The sequence below is a fragment of the Doryrhamphus excisus genome, linkage group LG6 (genome assembly GCF_037039965.1).
Source record: "Doryrhamphus excisus strain RoL-2023G ecotype Guam linkage group LG6, RoL_Dexc_Guam_v1.1, whole genome shotgun sequence".
Lineage (NCBI taxonomy): Eukaryota > Metazoa > Chordata > Actinopteri > Syngnathiformes > Syngnathidae > Doryrhamphus > Doryrhamphus excisus.
Genome location: NC_136362.1, coordinates 11,905,113 through 11,926,798, shown reverse-complemented (window position 1 = coordinate 11,926,798; position 21,686 = coordinate 11,905,113). Strand labels below are relative to the sequence as shown.

The following is a 21,686-nucleotide window of genomic DNA, read 5'->3' as shown; positions in this document are numbered from 1 at the left end:
AAAAATGTCACAAACTTACAAGAATAAAGTTCTTAATTTACCGGAAAAAAGTCGTAAATTTATGGGCCCTTTGGTCCAGTGCCAAAGTTTCCCTTTTCATAGCTGTCTCAGACAATGCCTGTAGCATAAAATTAAGATTTTTTTCTTGTACATTTATGACTTTATTTCAAATTTTTTTCAAAAAAAATTTCAAATGATTTCAATACTTTGTCAAAACTGGCATTACGACTTTATTCTCACAGATTTATGGCTTAATTCTCGTAAATTTATGACATTATTCTCACAAAGTTATAACTTTTTTGTCTTAAAATTATGACTTTATTCTTGTAAAATTACAACTTTATTCTTGAAATCTCAGAGGGGGGGTTCCATTGTGGCCCTTATTGTATAAACGCAAAAAGTTTCTAAGAAATAATTTGTTAGCTCGCTTGCATGCTATGCAGCGGTGGCTTTTTGCCATACATTTGCAATGTGGTATAAACCAAAAATAATAGGAGTGTAAAAGTGACTATAGGGTTGTTATTTCATGTCTCCGTGGCTCTAATAATGTTTACAAACAAAACATACATAAACAGGTTTTTTCTGCTATAAATATAAAAATATTCAATTTATTAACCGCGAAACGAGGGATGACTGTAGCAGATGACTGGGATGGGTTCCAGCTCCCTGCTACCCAAACCAGGATGATTAAATGAATTGACCTAAAAGAATCACCTCCATTACCACCCGTCAATCATTCTCAGTCACACACACATAAACACAGGACTATGCTATCACACTCTCCAAAAACAAAAAACATCCCCTCTTGAATGCGATAAGCAAAACTGTCCCCCCCACTTGGTTTAAACACGTCTCCTTGTGCAGACCGTCTCCATGCATCAATTGCGTCTCATTTCAAAACATTTACCTCAAGGGGCTGCAACCCGCTGCACGTTGTCTTCATAAGCAAATAAACACAGCTGCCAATTGCTTTTGGCTCGTACACACACACCATCGACAGGGGAAAACGAATCGAAAACAGACCACTGATGATCATCCTAAACTTCTGGACTGTCAAAATCATGCAGTGGATTAAGTTTGAGTAAAACAATAAAAAAAAATGCACGCTTCAGAACAGAGGTTTAAAAAAAAATGACATCAGGACTTTAAATTTAACCAATTGTGGTTATCTGAGAAGGGGTGTATCGGTCTTTGCGAAACTTTGCATGACATCAGTGAAAGAAGGCAGGGCCAAAGCTTCCTTTTTTCCTGCAAACTACGGAGAAAATCAAACCATCAGCCTCCCTCTTTTTGCACATGGACCACCCTCTGTTGGTGTTCTCCTACCGGGGCCGGGTTGGCTTGTGCTGCAGCTCCGTGCCGGCCCTTTATTCTCAATGAGAGCAAGGACAGCATGGAGGGAATGAAACCTCAACACAGCTGAAACACAGACCTGGACCTGTCAAGCTGTGTCTCGTGGACGACTGACTGACCCCAACTGAGAGAGGTGAGATTTTATTTCATCTCTAAGGATTAATTAATTAATTACTCTAAGGATTAATCTCTAAAAATTGGCTGTTTTTTCCTCGTTTACCCTAAATCCAAAAATACACAGTATTTATTATATTTTTTTGCTGAAACATTGAGATTTCGCACTTTATTTGGCAGTCCTTGAAGGCACCATAGTTCCTATAATGCAGCAAATTGGCCCTCGACTTCACATCAATGTTAAATATTAATATGGCCAGTGTGATCTTTAATTGTGGAGGCAATAGCCAACATTGCAAACACAAAAATGACAACACAGCATTACACGACACACATAGGACAACCAAACAAGTGCCGCAAAGCATGCTGGGAACTCAGAAGCACTTCCATCAACACTAAAATGTTGTATATATTCATTTTTTTATACATATTTAGAATACTCAAAATCATTTTTGTGTATTATATGACCCCTATTTGACCTGTATAGCTTCAGTGACCCCTGTTTGTGTGAAACTTATTTATAACTTCTACACCGTGACTCCAATTTCATCTGTTCATGGATCAATTTACATTATCATTCAGTACCTATATATGTTATACTTTAAAATATGTTTAATAAATATGTGAGGCATATAAGGAAGAAGTTTTGGAGCTGGCTCTAATCTAATATGTTTATATCCGTTAACGTCAAGCTAGAAGGAGGGTTTGGAGGGGGAGGGAGAGCGAGCCGTGTGTTAAAAATAGACATTTTTACGGGCGTATCAATTACTCATGAGTTTTTGCCACTCGCCTAAAAAAGGGGGGTGTACCGTTGTGTAATAAAAGGCAAAAATGCAGAGTTTTGCTCTTTGCTGTATGGAACCATGTTTAGAATTGTATGATCATGGAGCTCCTGAGTATAAACAGTATACACAAAGCTCGTGTGTCATCCCTCAGGACCTAAACAGACACTCTGATGAGTTCCGTCTGTTCCCCCCCACTCCCCCACCCACAAAAAAAGTGGGCTAATTGGCACAGTACATGTAACCTCAAAAACAGTATTCCCTGAAAAGTAATATCAATTTCTGAACTTGATGTAAGGTCAGTTGGCTTGAAGGAACATCCTCTATTTGGAATATTTATTTCCAAAATCCCGGCTGAGGTGGTGAAAAGTGACTTTCAATAGGTCAACAAAGAAAACGTCAGCCGCTGCTGGCTCGTGCAGCGTTGATTGACAGCCAGGAGGCCGATGAATGAGATCCACAGGCCTGCATTGACGAGCCTCTGTGTAAACACTGTCACTCCTGCTTGTGAGATTCGTATTAGGAGCTCGGAGACGAGCAGACGGGCCAATTGCGGAGAGACCAAGCAATCGAGGGAGACGAGCGGTGATTAGAGAAAGACGGGGAAAAAAAATACCCTGTGGGTGAAATGAAGTGACTGACATTGCCAAGGCGTTTCAAGGCTTTGACACGTGGCCCATTTTCCTTAAAGTGTCTTTTCCTTTCCCCTCAGATGGCTCCTCCTAACGCCATGCAACAAGCAGCAGATTGTGTAGCATATATAACAGCCTTTCTCTGAGTTATTGTGATTTAAACCACACACAAAAACTTGTGAGCATATTTTTCCAGTGATGTCGACAAAAGAGCATTATTCTGTTCGAGCAGCGGTTTCAACTTTGGGATCTGTCCCATTAACTGTGGTACCGACTCATCAGAGAACACCACAGGAATTATCCAACGCAACCTCCTGGGTTATTTATTGTGCCTTTTCTGGCATTTGTGATAACCACTTGTTGGACTTAATGCGCTCCACTGAGAAGTAGGTCGGACAGCAGGGGTCTCAAATTCAATTTACTTGGGGGCCACTGGAGCTCGGGTCTGGGTCTGAGACTGGGCCGCATCAGGTTTTCAAAAAAAAAAAAAAAAAAAAAAAATTTTAAAACTCTGCTTTGGTTTGATTTTCTACAAGAAAAGCTCTGATAAAACATTCCACTGTTCTCAAATATCTTAGTTTTTATTTTTCTACACAAAATAAGATGAAAAAAAACAAATCAAGAATAAAGAAAATCAATCAATCAGTAATAAATAAATATTATAATCATAATAAAACACCAAATAATAAAAACTTAAGAAACCACATATAGTTGGTGGGTAGACAAATTATTTTTTTCAGATTAAAATTAACAAAGCATTATTAGAGCCCTGTAGACATGACAAAACACGACTATAGTCACATTTATACTCATTTTATTTACAACTTATTGCGCAACTGCAGGGTCTTGAGACACATGCTAACTCGCAAACTAGAGAGCTAGCGACCTAAACGGTAGCCTTCAAGTTATTTCCTTTAAACTTAAACAGCCAAAAACTTACCACTTCCACACGGATAGGGAGGGTAACTATTAACAGTTATTTAACCTTTAACATGAACATTAATCAAACGTAATAATTTTTTTCTGGGTACATGATACCATACAGCATCCATATCAAACTTGCGCGGGCCGCACTAACATTAAACTTTTATATCAAGGCGGGGGCCTCAAAGTAGTGTCCTGTGGGCCACATTTGGCTCGCGGGCCAAGTGTTTGAGACCATTTTTATAACCTTGGCCGGAGTCGCAAGACGACCTTCTGGATGGCTGCGGCCCGCCGCTGTGCCAAAATCAGCTCAAAGCTGGCTCCCCATTACAGGCCTACTTACGGAGCCAAGCCTGCTTATTGAAGACGGAGACAAGCATCTTTTACTTTTCAGACACTTGAACGTCACCCACAGCTTCTCCATTTGATATCCTGTCAAGACCAATAAGAACCCCCACACACGCGTTCTCCTGCCAAAAGTCGGCTCAATAAAACAGCACTCATAAATCGGTGACAGCTCCTCCTCCTGCTGCTTCTGAAACCCATCAATATCCTTCATTTCTCACATAATTTCTCATTTTTTTCCATCCAAGAAGGGATAACACACTTTGAAAGTAGTCAGAGGAGCTCAATAAATTTATTACATCCACAAGGGACTATTTTCTGATATTCATTTTCCATCAGCATGCTAACTCATGCAGTGCAGGTATAGGCTACAGATCGACAGACGTATTAAAAAGCACTTGAACACACCCAGACACCTGGCAAGGGGTTATAATTAAACCCACAAGTGAATACTTTGGAAATATAACTGAGGTATGGTGGGTGGGTGGCTGGGTGGGTGTCATGGCTCCTACTCCACCACAAGTCAACCAGACGCTCCGTGCTTCCAAGAGCAGAAGGGAAGTCTTTTCACTTTTAGACTGACCTTGCAGTTAGCAAGTATAGCAAGGATATAACCTTCACATCTTCACTACAGTGCAGTCTTTTCCGGTAGTGTGGTAGGAAATTGAACTAAGTGACCACAAAATGATTGAAAAATACACATTTGATGTAAAAACAGCTGCCCCTATTTCTGGGAAGAAGTGTTTTGTTTACATCAGTCAGAGCTATTGAGTTTGTTTATGTAAGCGGTGTCCAAACTGGCCCTGAGCACATTCTAAAAAAAAAAAAAAAATTAAAATTAATTAATTAAGAAAAAAAACAAGAAAAAATAATAAAATAACAGAAAAAAATTAAATAAAACAGCAATGATTTTCTAGCCGATTGCATTTTTTTTAAAACAGGTCAAGTGGTTAGCGCACAGACCTCACAGCTAGGAGACCGGGGTTCAATTCCACCCTCGGCCATCTCTGTGTGGAGTTTGCGTGTTCTCCCTGTGCATGCATGGGTTTTCTCCGGGTACTCCGGTTTCCTCCCACATTCCAAAAACATGCTAGGTTAATTGGCGACTCCAGCTAATTTATGACCACATTCTAATCTTGTGACATCTCCTACACATCAGACCTACTACTAATCATTTAAGGTACCGTGGTAGCTCTTTCTTTGGAAGGTGCCACTCACGAGCATTAAGGGAAGTCACAACAAGCTTGTCAACCCATCAGAAATTGCAGGAGGTCATCACTCAATAAAACAGTCCATTACCCACAGTGCTAAAATCATCACACAGTAACTTAACACTCAAAAAGTAGCAAAGAAATATATAAGACACCGGATATTATACACCGGAAATTTGTGATTTACATGATTTACATGATTTAATTTATGAGAGTTGGATCTTCTGGAATTAATGTGTCACTTCATTTCTCCTAAGGCATTTTTAGGAGAAACATATGAAGAACATTCATTCATTCATTCATTTTCTACCGCTTTTCCTCACGAGGGTTGGAGGTGCTGGAGCCTATCCCAGCAGTCTTTGGACGAGAGGCGGGGTACACCCTGGATTGGTGGCCAGCCAATCACAGGGCACATATAGACAAACAACCATTCACACTCACATTCATACCTATGGACAATTTGGAGTCGCCAATTAACCTAGCATGTTTTTGGAATGTGGGAGAACCGGAGTACCCACGCATGCACGATGAGAACATGCAAACTCCACACAGAGATGGCCGAGGGTGGAATTGAACCCTGGTCTCCTAGCTGTGAAGTCTGCGTGCTAACCACTCAACCGCCGTGCAGCCCATAAAAACCAAAATGAACAGTCCAATTGTCTGCTAACCCGGCCCCGGTTTCCTCCCACATTCCAAAAACATGCTAGGTTAATTAGCGACTCCAAATTGTCCATAGGTATGAATTTGAGTGTGAATGGTTGTTTGTCTATATGTGCCGTGTACCCTCACCTCTCGCCCAAAAACAGCTGGCATAGGCTCCAGCATACCCTAGTGACCCTAGTGACAATTAGTGGCATAGAAAATATATGGACGGATGGGTTCTGCTAACCAAGGTTCTGCTATATTTTGTGCCCAGTGAGTGCTGCTCTTCTTACATGGCTCTGTGGATAATTAGTGCATTTTATAGTTATGAGCCTGTAAATCAAATAAACCATATAATCATGAAATTATTGTAAGATTATAAACATATAATCTTACAATCATATTTTACTGTGTACATATTAGTAGGCTGTGCATGCCTTCAGGTCAAATGTCAGTGTTTATTGGACCCTAGTTTGTGCACTGGGACAGACGTCTTCCCTCAACTGTTCCCATAAGAGGCCTAAAGCAAAGTGTCTTTCAGTTCCGTCTGCATGTTTTTGTTCATAGTTTGATTTGTAGTCATCAGTTAGTAGCCTTTAGTCAGCGGCCAGTCGGTTTTAGGAAAACCTCAGGCATTTTATGAAAATGACAGTGCTTGAATATTTATGAGAATATTCCAAATAGCAACCAGTGGCCTTGGGTCTGAGTGACACACATACATACATAAGACATACATTTTGCTTTGGCTGGAAGTTCTAAACAATAAATCAACAAAAACATCAAATAAAATATTCTGTATTCTTTGTTCACAGAAGTGGTGATAAATCGAGAGAGAAGCCATGGGACCCGGAATGTGGAGCTTGTTTACTCTCTTTGGTTTGTCCCTCTGGAGCAACAGTGAAGCCTTCACCAAGAACCCCATCCTCTCTCGGACTCGAAGAGCTCCGGAGGCAAATGGAGAAAACAAAAGGTGCTCCTACACCTTCCTGGTTCCTGAGCAGAAGATCACGGGCCCCATCTGCGCGGCCCGAGGTCCCGTCCCTGACAAAGATAGAGTGACGCGCCTTGATGTGGCTGCGGTGCGGGATCTTCTGTCCAGGCAAAGACGGGAGATGGAGACGCTGAAGTTGGTAGTGGATGTGGACGGCAACTTGGTGAATGAGATGAAGCTGCTGAGGAAAGAGAGCAGGAACATGAATTCCAGGGTGACCCAGCTCTACATGCAGCTGCTGCACGAAATCATCAGGAAGAGGGACAACTCACTGGAGCTGGCTCAGTTGGAGACACGCATCCTTAATGCCACCGCTGAGTCACTGCGCCTGTCCTCCCGCTACAAGGACCTGGAGGCCAAATACGCTGCCCTATCAGCAATAGTCAACAACCAGTCAGTGGTCATTGGAGCTCTGGAAGAAACTTGTATGAAGATGCACGATCGCAGACAAGAGCCGCCACCGCTGGGCCCTCCCATGGTGCAGGTGGTGCCCGAAAATATTCCCGTTAATGTGCCACGTTTCACCAATGAGATCCGGGGAGATAACAGTGGGGGGTTTGTCCGTGAAAGGGGCTCTCGGTCTGGACCGTCACCCACAAGTGGCACGATGGAAGTCCAGAAACCTCCTCAGACAAACTTTAGTGCTGAAGGTGAGTTAGTCGCCACGGAAATGATGATGATAAGGTCTCTAGTCAAGGGTCCAAATGTTCTGCATTTTATGGTTATTTTGCTGAAGCCTGTCTTGGTCATGTTGAAGGGTCAGAAGAGATGTCTGGAGTTGCTCATAGCCTTTTTCCAACACAATCAGTGGGTCTACCTGATTTTTTTTTAAACATGGGTAGTCCCGCAAACAACATGTAATGACCACATTTATTATCAACTCCAATATCGACAAAATTATAAAGTGGGGTTCGGCTGCTCTTCGGAAGTCCTCGGGAGCCCTTTGGAGTTTGATCAATCACAGCAAAGTCAGCGCATTGTGTCCTCTGCACCACTGGGCCCTCCCATGAAAATATTCCCGTTAATGTGCCACGTTTCACCAATGACATCCGGGGAGATAACAGTGGGGGGTTTGTCCGTGAAAGGGGCTCTCCGTCTGGACCGTCACCCACAAGTGGCACGATGGAAGTCCAGAAACCTCCTCAGACAAACTTTAGTGCTGAAGGTGAGTTAGTCGCCACAGAAATGATGATGATAAGGTCTCCAAGGTTAGAACTTCTAGTCAAGGGTCCAAATGTTTTGCATTTTATGGTTATTTTGCTAAAGCCTGTCTTAGTTATGTTGAAGGGTCCAAATGTTCTGCATTTCATGGTTATTCTGCTGAAGCCTGTCTTGGTCATGTTGAAGGGTCAGAAGAGCAAGCTGAAAGTAATCATTTATCAGTGTCATACATGTAGCAGAACAAGTGTTACAAGATGTCTGGAGTTGCTCATAGCCTTTTTCCACTACAATCAGTGGGTCTACCAGATTTTTTTTAAAAACATGGGTAGTCCCGCAAACAACGTGTAATGACCACATTTCCACCACATTTATTATAAACGCCTATATCGACAAAATTTTAAAGTGGGGTTCGGCTGCTCTCCGGAAGTCCTCGGGAGCCCTTCAAAGTGTGATCAATCACAGCGAAGTAGGCTCATTGATTGTGTCCTGTTTTGTCCCTGGTGATGCCACATGACAGCAGGAATGTGGCATCCCCCCCCCCCCCCCCGCGCTTCGTGATACAGGAATTTGTGGAAGTTATGGAACATAAACGCCTATATCGACAAAATTTTAAAGTGGGGTTCGGCTGCTCTCCGGATGTCCTCGGGAGCCCTCAATCACCGCAAAGTAGGCGCATTGTGTCCTGTTTTGTCCCTCGTGATGCCACACGATAACACCCAACCCCCGCCCCCTCGTGATTTGTGGAAGTTTTGAAACATAACCTGTATTTTCAGGGGGAAGATGTGCCCCTCTGAAGTCACTTCAACTTAACAATCTGAACCACGTTGTGTGTTGACGCCCTCGATTTTACAAGACTCCAACTCGGCAAGCGTCAGAGGTTTAACTCTGTTCCCATGCTTTGCTTTATTTAGACTTTTTGCGGCTTTTTGATAATTCAAAAAGCTGCCCTCAAGGCAAGCTTCTCTGGGCCAATGAAAAACAATATATTGTCAAATGAATGTCAACTTATGGCTATTTATAGTATACAAGTATCGTATAGTGTGTATTTACGTTTATATTTCATTGGTAAAATTCACTTACCGATTATGTAATTCATATTTATTTAATTGTATTGTTGATATTGGGCAGCATAGTGGAAATGTGGTTAACACGTCTGCCGCAGAGCCAGGTGGTCCTGGGTTTGAGAGCAGCTGTGACCTCTCCATGTGGAGTTTGCATCTTCTCTGAATGCTTTTGCAGTCAGATTAGGTTCATTGGACTCGTTGGTAGGTGTGAATGCTTCATGTGATTGACTGTGATATTTTTTTTTTTAAATGCATCTCAGCTTTTTTGATATAGGGGAAAATTCTTTTGTATCAACTTCACTCTTTGCCATTTCCCCCCCCAGTTTTGCAGTTTTTTTTTTATTTTCCAAATATTTTCATATTTATATCTGCATTTTTTTACATTTTCCAAATATTTCAACTTTCTTCTTGTAGAGTCTTTATATATTTTCAATTGGGAATTTTATGTCTTTATTCCCATAAATGTTGGACTTTTTCCCTAAGCTAAAATTGCAGACATTACAACTTTATTTTTTTTGTTTCTGATAATATTCCGACTAAATTTTGAAACTATGTGAAAAGTATTGCAGTATTTATTCACATATTATTATACTCATATTCTGATGTTTTTGTGGTTAGAATTCTATTTCTTACTTGTAATACTTTGACTTTATTCTTGTAAAATTACAACCGGTTTTATTTCACATTTTCCAATATTTAAATTTTTTTAGCCATATGTTGACAAATTATAACTTTTTTTGGCACCTAATTTCCCAAAAAGTAATATTTATTTGTCGTTTTGGTGTGTTGTTGCTCATCATATTACGACTTGAATTTTTTTTTAATATTTCAACATTATGCAACTAAAATTATGTTATTTTTCCTCATAATATTATGACATTATTGTCATAAATTAGAGCTCTTTTTTAGATTATTTTTGTTTATATTTTGATTTTGTTCTTTTTTTAAATATATATTTTGACTTTATTCTTGTTATATTACTGCTGATTTTTCAATTTTCATGCTGTGAAAAAACGCTTTGAGATAATTTTTTCCGCAAACTTCCTACTTGGACCACTTTAGAGGCGTTTGAATTTGGTAGTTCCGCTGTATGGGTCACAGTTTAAGTGAGCACTATAAACGTGCAAATACAGGATCTATACATTTCTATGGATTTATTCATTCATTTGCAGGGCATTCACCACTTTGCAGGTCAACCATAACAACATTATACGCACTCACTTGGAGTGCAGCTGCAGGTGGTCCCACGGCCCCGTTTTCAAAGGTTAAAATCTGCACATTCAGCTGCAGCACCACTCCTTGCTCGACAGAAAGAGCAAACACCAGAATGGAAACAAAAATGCTGTAATGTCTGAACGGAGGCTGGGGACTTAAAGCAAAGCAAAGAAAAAAAAAAAACACCTCGCAAGCCCGATTTTGCTCATCAACAGAAATTCCTCGCACATTTAGCCCACCCCTCACCCAAGAATAATAAAGTGTGTAAGGTTTCAGTGCAGCTGTATATGGAAATGATCCGTTACCAGACTGTTCCATTGCATTGCAGACGTGGACCGAACCCAGACTGGCACGATGGGTGCAAACCACAAAGCGCCTCAGGGTTACCAAATCCAGTGATTAATACTTCATAAAGTCAACAGGCAGTATACCTTTATGTCGCTATTATATCATTAGCCGGGCCGGGGTGACTTTCCTGTTGACTGCGGCACACGTGATTGCAATTTAAAATCCCGAGGTTTAAGGAAATATCTTGATGAAAAGCAGACATATACAAGACTGAGGGCCGCTAATTAATTAGAAGCTGACCTAATTAGCCTCTCTTTCCTGTGTTTTTCTCAGACATTTTGCAGCGCAAACCTCGATAAATGTGCTTTCTATTACTCCATCAACTTGGAGTAAAAGTTTTCTTTAGTATCTACTTCAGTGTCTTGCAACAATGGTCATAAAAAATGGCTCCTAAAGCAAAAACATTGGAGTACCTCATCTTTAATTTTGATATCGTATTGATATATACCCCACCTTTTTCCGACAGATTACCGTCGTGTTTCAGGTTGTTATACTACGTAAGTGAGTATAACACACAAATGGATCAAGTTCTGCTGGAAGAGACGGCGTAGCGCTAGCTTGCCACGATGACATGATAAATTATAATGTCAACATTATTTTGAGAACATTTTTTAATTAATGTAATATTGAAACAAAAAATTGTAGATTTAGGAATTTAGCCTCAAAATTTTTTTCAAGACTTTTTTAAATTTGCAAGAAAAAAGTCCCAAAAAATTTTTCTGAAAAAAAATTTCAGAAAAGTTGGACTTAATTACTTTTTTAAATTTACAAGAAAAAAATCATACATTTATCACCAAAAAGTTGTAAAAAAGTAAAATAGGCCAAGGGTCACGTAAGTCCCCCCTTTTCATAGCTGTCTCAGGCGATGCCTGTTACGATAAAATCATTTTTGAGAATAAAGTCATAAATTTCTTACAAAATTTGTGAGAAAAATGTCATACATTTAAGAGAGTACACTGTGTCTAAAGCAGTGAATTTTAATTTATCGGAAGTATTTAACATTTTCATTAAAATTGTCATCCAAATTAATTCAACAAACAACATGATACTGTAATTTCCAGAGTATAACATTGAGACATTTACAACATCTTATGACATCTTCTATACTTCAGAAGTACTACTAATTGTTGAAATACTGTGCCACTCGCAAGTCAGTGAGGAAACGGTAGCTCCTTCTTTGGTAGGAGCCAATCATAACCTATGAGGGAACTTAAAACGTGCTAAAATCATCACACAGCAACTTAACACCCAAAAGGTGTCATCTTACAAAGAACGCTCAACGGCGTAGCGCTGGCTTGTCACACGATAAATTATAATGTCAACATTATTTTGAGACCATTTTGAATTAAAGTAATGAGTATATAGTAACTAAAGAAGTGAATTTAAATTTATCGGAAGTATTTAACATTGTCATTAAAATTATCATCAAAATTAATTCAACAAAAAACATGACACTGTAATTTCCGGGGTATAAACTTTGAACCTTGCGACATTTACGACATCTTGTGACATCTTCGATACTTCAGAACTACTACTAATTGTTGAAATACTGTGCCACTCGCAAGTCAGTGAGGAAACGGTAGCTCCTTCTTTGGTAGGAGCCAATCACAAGCTATGAGGAAACTTAAAACGTGCTAAAATCATCACACAGCAACTTAACACCAAAAAGGTGTCATCTTACAAAGAACGCTCAACGGCGTAGTGCTGGCTTGTCACACGATAAATTATAATCTCAACATTATTTTTAGACCATTTTTTAATTAAAGTAATGAGTACACAGTATCTAAAGCAGTGAATTTAAATTTATCGGAAGTATTTAACATTTTCATTAAAATTGTCATCAATGAGGAAACGGTAGCTCCCTCTTTGGTAGGAGCCAATCACAAGCTATGTGGAAACTCAAAACGTGCTAAAATCATCACACAGCAACTTAACACCCAAAAGGTGCCATCTTACAAAGAACGCTCAACGGCGTAGCGTTGGCTTGTCACACGATAATTTATAATGTCAACATTATTTTGACACCATTTTTTAATTAAAGTAATGAGTACACAGTATCTATGAGGAAACGGTAGCTCCCTCTTTGGTAGGAGCCAATCACAAGCTATGAGGAAACTTAAAATGTGCTAAAATCATCACACAGCAACTTAACACACCAAGAACGTTCAACGGCGTAGCGCTGGCTTGTCACACAATAAATTATAATGGCAACATTATTTTGAGACCATTTTGCTAAAATCATCACACAGCAACTTAACACAAAGTTGTCATCTTACAAAGAATGCTCAAAATCACATTTAACGTCTTAATAGCAACTACAAATAAAGGTTGTTGGTTTTAAAAACTCTACACTATCATCTCTTTGGTCAAATGTATTATGTAATTACATTACAAAGTATTATTTTGTTTATTATTTTCCCATTATCCTGTTGGTTTTGCCCTAAAGGTCCATTCAGAGACTGTCTGGAGGCTCAAGAGGCCGGCCACATCACCAGCGGGATGTACCTGATCAAACCCGACGAGACAGAGAGGTCCCTGCAGGTCTGGTGTGAGCAGGACATGGACAACGGAGGCTGGACTGTCATCCAGATGAGGAAAGACGGTTCTGTTAACTTCTTCAGGAACTGGGAAAATTACAAGGTGGGCTTCCCCAACCTCAGAATACATCATCCAGAGATAACAGTGCTTCCTTATAGGACCCACAGGAACCTTGTCGAGGGGGGGGGACTATTTCCTATAGGTCACGGTCCTTGTGTTTTCATTGTAAAATATAGTGCCGTGTCAGCAGTGTGCTTTTTTAGGTTGAGATTTCCATCATGAAACCTTAGATGGCCCACAGCAAAGATATGTTCCACAGCTCAATCTGTAGGGGTTTCTTTCCAAAACCGCTACTACTGCGGTGCCTTCCTGGATGGAGGGCTGCTTTGGCTTAGCGCGTACCGCTACACGGAAACCCTCTCATCAAGGTCTGTGAGGAATAGGTGGAGTTTGTCGCTGCCGGTAAACTCGGTTCGCCATCCTGTGTTCCATTCAGTAAGAAAATGTCAAAGTGGGAGCTAAATTGCTCCATTTGACATTGATTTGCCTCCGTGATCTCCCACAAAGCCGCCATAAGCACACATGCAGCCCGAGTGGGGAGGCCCTCCCAACCCCCCCGGAATGAAACTCTCAGTCATTCATCATAGGTTGGCTTACTTCGTTAATCCACAGTTGCTGCAAACCTCAAGCATCTCGACTGAGTAAAGTGTTCTGGAGGCACATGGCCAGACGCAGACATCGTTCATGGTTAGTCACAAAAACGCAAACGCCCAAGTCAGTGTTCCCATTTGTGATTGATGAGGTCCGCGGGATTGGACTGGACCCGGTTTACTGAGGACTGATGCATATTTTCCAGCATTACTTGTCCACATATTTTGCACGAATGTTCTCAAACATAAGAAAAGTGTCAAAAACAAACAAATCAAGTGCGGATCAGTGGCACATTCTAAAAATATAATAACAAAAAACAGCAAAAATGGAAAAATCAGCAGTAATTTTACAAGAATAAAATAAAGTAAAATAACAAAAAAAATTAATCTAATGAGAAAAAGTCATGGAATGGAATGGCCTGGAATGGAATGGCCTTTATTGTCATTATACAAGATGTACAACGAAATTGGAGAGCTTCTCTTTTCAGTGCAGTAGTCAAGTTTAAAAAAACAAAAAAGTATATAAAGTAGAGTAAAAAAGACAATTTAACAAGATATATACAAGATATATACAAGATATCCAAAATATACACATAGTATTGCACAGGAGTGTGCAACATGATTTCACACAAGGAAAACATATATAAATATGAAATAAATAAATATGAAATATTAAGAAATATGAGAAACAAACATAACAACAAATAAGTTAGTAAAAGGTTTTTTGTTATAAAAAAGTTATAATGTTACGAGGATGAAGTCAAAACATTATGGCAACAAAGTGATAATTACAAGAAGAAAATTTCACAGTTTAAATAGTTTTAATCTCTATAAAAACAACAGCAGAAATTGAATAAAATAGGAAAATAAAGTCAAAATATGAAGCAAAAATTATTGTATTGTAAATATTTTTAAAAGTTGCTATTTAACGTGAATAAACTCATAAACCTATGAGGAAAAATAATAATGTCAGTTGAAATATTCAAGAAAAAATGTCATATGTCAATGAAATGTTACATTTGAACTTCTAGAATCATAACAAACATCCTTATACAAGCAATATACATCATTTTCTATCATCTTTGTGCAACCTTCCTTTTAATCTTCCTGCAGAGTGGTTTTGGGAACATCGACGGGGAGTATTGGCTCGGTCTGGAAGGCATCTACAAGCTGGGGCGTCAGGGTGACTACAAGCTACAGGTGGAGTTGGAGGACTGGATGGGGAAGAAGGTCTACGCTCAGTACAGTAGTTTCCACCTGGAGCCCGAGAGCGAGGGCTACCGACTGAGATTGGGCACGTATCGGGGCAACGCTGGCGACTCCCTCAGCAGCCACAATGGCAAACAGTTCACTACTCTGGATCGGGACAAGGACGCCTTCTCAGGTAGACATGGACCTTTCTTGTTGTTTGGATTATATTTACGTTTCAATGTACTGATTTGGTAAAATGGCAGAATTGACTCACTTGTCCCTGGTGGTGTAATGGTACAGCTGCTACCTTTTAAGGCAGAGGGCGCCGGTTCCATCCCAGTTTTCTGTTCAATTCTGTTAATAATAATTTGTACCCATAAATTGACCTACCGTAATTTTTGGTGTATGCACTGCTATTTTACTCTCGAGTCAGAGGTCAATCATGACTTCACGATGAGCTTGTCAACCGATCAGAAATTGCAGGTCATCATTACTCAATATAACAGTCTAACTCACAGTGTCACCGTAGAAAGAACGCTAAAATCATCACACAGCAACTGGACACTCAAAATGTAGGTAAGAAATACACAATAAAAGTACTAATACACTTTTAGAATAAAAGCCATAGCTGATGAAATGCTTTGCTGGGAAGAAACACAAATGAGAATCTGTTTAAATTGTTGTTTTTTATTCTAAACTCGTATTGGTAATCGTCTTGTATATTTCTTACGTACCTTTTGAGTGGCAAGGGAGCAATATTATAATATTATATTTATGTTTCAATGTACTGATTTGGCAGAATGGCAGAATTGACTCACTTGTCCCTGGTGGTGTAATGGTACAGCTGCTACCTTTTAAGGCAGAGGGTGCCGGTTCCATCCCAGTTTTTTGTTCAATTCTGTTAATAATAATTTGTACACAAAAACTGACCTACTGTAATTTTTGGTGTATGCGCCACTACTTTACTCTCAAGTCAGAGGTCAGTCACCAGCTCACTACAAGCTTGTCAACCGATCGGAAATTGCAGGTCGTCATTACTCAATATAACAGTCTAACTCACGGTGTCACCGGAGAAAGAACGCTAAAATCATCACACAGCAACTGGACACTCAAAAGGTTGGTAACAAATATGCAATAAAAGTACTAATACACGTTTAGAATAAAATCCCAGCTGTCTTCGGGCAAGAGGCTGGGTACACCCTGTACTGGTCGCCAGCCAATCACAGAGCACATATAGACAAACAACCATTCACACTCACATTCATACCTATGGACAATTTGGAGTCGCCAATTACCCTCGCATGCACGGGGAGAACATGCAAATTCCACACAGAGAGGGCCGAGGGTAGAATTGAACTCGGGTCTCCCAGCTGTGAGGCCTGCGAACTAACCACTCGTCCTCCGTGCAGCCGTAAAATGAAGTTAATAAAAAATAAAGAAGATCTAAGGCAGACTACTGGCAAGCTGGAATTGGCCCACTTGGCGCGTCTGACCTCAAAGTGTTCCAGTATTACATACATAACATTAAAACATGGTTGAAGACCGCGATAATGTATTCATGTGTAATCTTTTACGATCTTTTAGTGCCACCATTATCATGTGACGTCAGATTAAGTAAGACATCCAAAGCACTTTTCTTAATCAGGGTCGGAAATTCCTGACTCCTCTGTTTTATGGAATGCAGCATCAATTTCGATTTTTACAATCTTTCATTTTAGTTGGCTTGCTGAACCTTCTTACACTCGGGAATTGATGCTGGGATTTCCTTCCATTTTAGCTTCCTTTTCGGTCATTCCAATACATACATGAGGTTACATTCCTGCAGTGCTTAAACAGGAAATAGTAACCATGGATTTGAACAAAAGGAGACAAGTGAATGACACATTTCTTATTGGCATTCCCACTCTCCCTTGCAGGTAACTGTGCCCATTTCCACAAAGGAGGCTGGTGGTACAACGCTTGCGGCCAAGCCAATCTTAACGGCGTGTGGTACAGCGGAGGCGTCTACAGAAGCAAATTCCAGGATGGGATCTTCTGGGCTGACTATGGCGGAGGTTTTTATTCCATGAAGTCGGTCCGCCTGATGATTCGGCCCATTGACGCTTGAGACACTGGACTGTGCTGGTCCACGCAGTGTGGACTTGAACCTCATTTTTAAAGAAGCGTGATGTCAAATATCGTCATTGATAGGAAGGTGTGAAATCCCTCCTATTAATAGACTGGACTGCTCTGTTCATATGTACATGCATATTATGATAGTTACATAAATAGGGAGGTTTGGGGTCATATTTATAAGACCTACCGTTCCTTTCACCAGTAATATATACACTCTGATCAAAAATTTTAAAACCGGTTAAAAAATTGCAAGAATTTACACTTTGCACTGTTGGAATTTAAAAAGGTTCTAACATGGGAGTGAAACAAAAAAAAAATAGAGTAAGCAAACAAGCATTGAAGTGAAATAATTTGTTCATCAGCTGATCAAAAGTTTAAGACCACAGCCTTTCCTTCGGATTGTTGAGCTGCGTTGGACGCAAGTTATTTGAAACTTATTCAAAAATCCTGACGGTTACGGAACAAAAAAAATCAAACAATTCCACCGACGGATCCAATTGGCCGTCCGTCGAGACACAGGAATAAAGGTTGTTCAGTCCAATAACCATCACATAGCAACTGCGAGAGAAGCGCCATCATAATACTTCAATGGAACAATGGAGGCGACACGGCGGTCTAGTGGTTAGCGTGCAGATCTCACAGCTAGGAGACCAGGGTTCAATTCCACCCTCGGCCATCTCTGTGTGGAGTTTGCATGTTCTCCGGGTACTCCGGTTTCCTCCCACATTCCAAAAACATGCTAGGTTAATTGGCGACTCCAAATTGTCCATAGGTATGAATGTGAGTGTGAATGGTTGTTTGTCTATATGTGCCCTGTGATTGGCTGGCAACCAGTCCAGGGTGTACCCCGCCTCTCGCCCGAAGACAGCTGGGATAGGCCCCCGCCCCCCGACCCTTGTGAGGATAAGCAGTAGAAAATTAATGAATAAGATGAATTTAAATCTGTCAGTCTGGAAAAGGTTAAAGCCATTTCTAATGCTTTGGGACTCCAGCAAACCACAGCGAGAGCCATTATCTAGAAATCTCAATTCATCTCAGTTATTTTCTAACTTTTTCCACAGAAGGCCATTTAGGTTTGGATTTTTTTCCTCCTTTGATCATAATAAGTTTGCATTACAGTACATAGTTGTGAAAGTACTGCTAAAACAACATGTCTACTAGATCCTTGTAAGGATAAGTGGCAGAAAATGAATGAATGAATGAATGGAACAATGGAGCTTCAGATTGTGCAGGGGCGTCAAATGGCAGGTGGATATCCCTCTGGAGGGACTGAAGGCCCTTGTCTTTGTGGTAGTAATGGAGTTCTCAACAGTGCTGTAGTTGCCTTCAATGCCGTTTGGAAAAAGCACTTCTTCCAGAGGAATAAGCTCATACTTTTTGGACTATCCTGAGCCGTTCGCCTGATCTAAACCCAATTGAGAACATTTGTTAATTCCTGAATCATTTTTTCAACATTGTATTCTTTTTTTTGTTGTTGTTGTTGTTTTTTGTAGCGATGGTCTCAACGTTTGATCAGCTGATGAACACTTTACTTCACTTTAATGCTTGTTTGCAATAAATTACTTACTGAAAAATGTTCTTGTCTCACTCCCATTTCTTCTTTACGCTTCTTTCGAAGCTCTACATACCTCAACTTCGCTTAAATATGTTCTGCGTTGTTCAGAAAGTGATCGGTAAATTGGCAAAAATGGACAGTAACACCTCTCAGCTATACAAATGGTTTTAGTGATTTCAAGTTATTTTTAGCAAAAAATTGAGCGATGTGTCAATAGTTTTCGCGGAGTAAAAACGTTTTGAGATGAAATAGAGAACTTGCAGAACATGGACTTAAGTCTTAAGATATGGAGATGAAGATTAGTCGCCTTCAAAACACAGAATGGTCAATGTAAATTACTCTGGAGTTGCTTATCCTTCAGTTATTGTTTTAAATTGGCTTATTAATGACTATAAAGGGGTCGCTGTGTTATTACCGTATTTTGCAGCCTTGTTGCTATGGTAAAACAGTGTTTAGTGTTTAGCTGGTACTATTCCGCCGGCGGAATAGCATTCTTTTTCAAAATGTGTTTATACAGTACTTTCAAGACAAATTCTACTTGTAATGGTGTTGCTTCAAAGTAGTCATCAGTGAAAGGTGGGCGTTCATCTGTCTTTGTCTATTGTTGTCTTAAATCTTACTGTTTTGGAAAACAATACAAACTTACAGTATCATTCGGATATTATGAACATCCAGCAGCAACACAACATTTTGGCATGACTACTATTTTGATGAAAAATATTACAGAATGAACTCAACAAATTTACTGTTTACTTTGAAAAATTTTAGAATTGAATTACAACAGGCGGCATGGCGGTCGAATGGTTAGCGCGCAGACCTCACAGACCAGGGTTCAATTCCACCCTTGTCCATCTCTGTGTGGAGTTTGCATGTTCTCCCCGTGCATACGTGGGTTTTCTCCGGGTACTCTGGTTTCCTCCCACATTCCAAAAACATGCTAGGTTAATTGGCGACTCAAAATTGTCCATAGGTATGAATGTGAGTGTGAATGGTTGTTTGTCTATATGTGCCCTGTGATTGGCTGGCCACCAGTCCAGGGTGTACCCCCGCCTCTGGGACAGCTGGGATAGGCACCAGCACCCCCGTGACCCTTGTGAGGAAAAAGCGGTAGAAAATGAATGAATGAATATGAACATCCAGCAGCAACACAACATTTCGGCATGACTATTATTTTGATGAAAAATATTACAGAATGAACTCAACAAATTTACTGTTTGCTTTGAAAAATTTTAGAATAGAATTACAACAGGCGGCACGGATGTCGAGTGGTTAGCGCGCAGACCTCACAGCTAGGAGACCAGGGTTCAATTCCACCCTTGTCCATCTCTGTGTGGAGTTTCCATGTTCTCCCTGTGCATGCGTGGGTTTTCTCCAGGTACTCCGGAGAAAACAATAACAAAAACATGCTAGGTTAATTGGCGACTCCAGGTATGAATGTGAGTGTGAATGGTTGTTTGTCTATATGTGCCCTGTGATTGACTGGCGACCAGTCCAGGGTGTACTCTCTCGCCCAAAGACAGCTGGGATAGGCTCCAGCACCCCCACGACCCTTGTGAGGAAAAGCGGTAGATAATGAATGAATGAATGAATGAATGAATGAATGAACTGGTCTTCCAATTTCGATCAAGAGTGTATTTATATTGGTGAAGGAAAATGAAGAACTGCGGGTGCAGTTGAATCTATACTAAGCAAGTCGATATTGCAACATGTCAAATTCGACAATATTTTAATATTTTCCTAATTCTTGCTACACCCTTATCGGAGCTGTCAGGATTAAGAATTTAATGCAGCTCTTTCTACCTCACCGCTAATATAAACATCCAAAGGAAAGCCTCATGTATGGTATTTAACTTCGGCAATAATTCCTAGAAACTGGAAAATAGCTGTATTTTAACTAAATCATCTTTGAAATCAATGCATTTTCTTTTCGCTTCACATTTAAAATGACTTTTATGTTTAACTATGAGCTGGAAAAATATAATTTATATGTACAATTAACTTATCCTAACAGTGAAAAGGGCCTGGTGTCCTTAGATAAAGGATGTATAGCAGTTGCTTGTTTTTATCACTCAAACTTCCTAGCATGGAATTGTTTGTTGTTTTGCAGAGTTTTAAGAGTTATAGGCACTGAGACCAACAACGAGAAACACATTTCATGAAGCCAGACAGGACGGAGAAGAGGGGGGGGGGGGCAGGCGAGTGGGGGTGTAGAGGGGGGCTATTGGGATGGAAGTGATCCAGATTTCCAAGTTATTCCCCCTAGCTCCCTGTTAAATACACAGACATTTACATTCTTTCCACACACAACTGCTTGAACTGTATGTTTTCTTGGAAATATCTTCCATCGACGAAGTCACGGGCCAGAGCATCTCTGTAATCACTGATATGAAAGTGAAGAAGTGGAGCTTCTGGCTGTGTTTTGAACAACGCCAAAGTGTCAGCAGAAAGCCTCTGGTCCTGATGCTGAAAATAGACCTTATTGCTCTGTTTTGATGTTTCACCACAATGCTCCTTGTGGCCATTGCTTTACGAAAATCAGCCAACAAAGCATGTGGTAGGCTATAAATGAGTTTGTGGTTAGTGAGGATCAAGAGAGTTCCTCCTCACTTGTGCTATTATGCTATTAACTAAGGCACCATTACAGTTTATGTGTTTTATTCTTCCTTGGGATGGCATGCACATTCCATTCCAGGCTTATCTGGTGAGTGGGAATCGTGCAGATATACGCTTGTATTTAAGCCAGCGAAAAAAAACAGATGGAAAGAAAGTTGTCAGACTGACATTGTGGAACATTGTGTACTTGACTTGACTGAAATACAGAGTTGTGTTAAACACGCTTGGTTGTGTGTTCTTTG

General features: G+C 40.2%; 1 protein-coding gene across 1 annotated transcript; it reads left to right on the top strand.

Moving 5' to 3' along the window:
• The first annotated feature begins 1,304 nt into the window (after nucleotides 1–1,304).
• angptl1b (angiopoietin-like 1b) lies at nucleotides 1,305–18,140 on the top strand. The gene is made up of 5 exons (XM_058067101.2): nucleotides 1,305–1,486; nucleotides 6,816–7,644; nucleotides 13,229–13,422; nucleotides 15,084–15,354; nucleotides 17,078–18,140. Exons 2-5 carry the CDS (start codon nucleotides 6,843–6,845, stop codon nucleotides 17,266–17,268), a joined length of 1,458 nt encoding a protein of 485 aa, XP_057923084.2. The 5' UTR covers nucleotides 1,305–1,486; nucleotides 6,816–6,842; the 3' UTR covers nucleotides 17,269–18,140.
• Nucleotides 18,141–21,686: the final 3,546 nt, after the last annotated feature.

Excerpts from the sequence above, each read along its gene's own strand:
- angptl1b (XM_058067101.2), top strand. The coding sequence starts at position 6,843 with ATGGGACCCGGAATGTGGAGCTTGTTTACTCTCTTTGGTTTGTCCCTC. Across the intron at positions 7,645-13,228 it reads GACAAACTTTAGTGCTGAAG|GTCCATTCAGAGACTGTCTG; the intron begins GTGAGTTAGTCG and ends TTTGCCCTAAAG. Across the intron at positions 13,423-15,083 it reads GGAACTGGGAAAATTACAAG|AGTGGTTTTGGGAACATCGA; the intron begins GTGGGCTTCCCC and ends ATCTTCCTGCAG.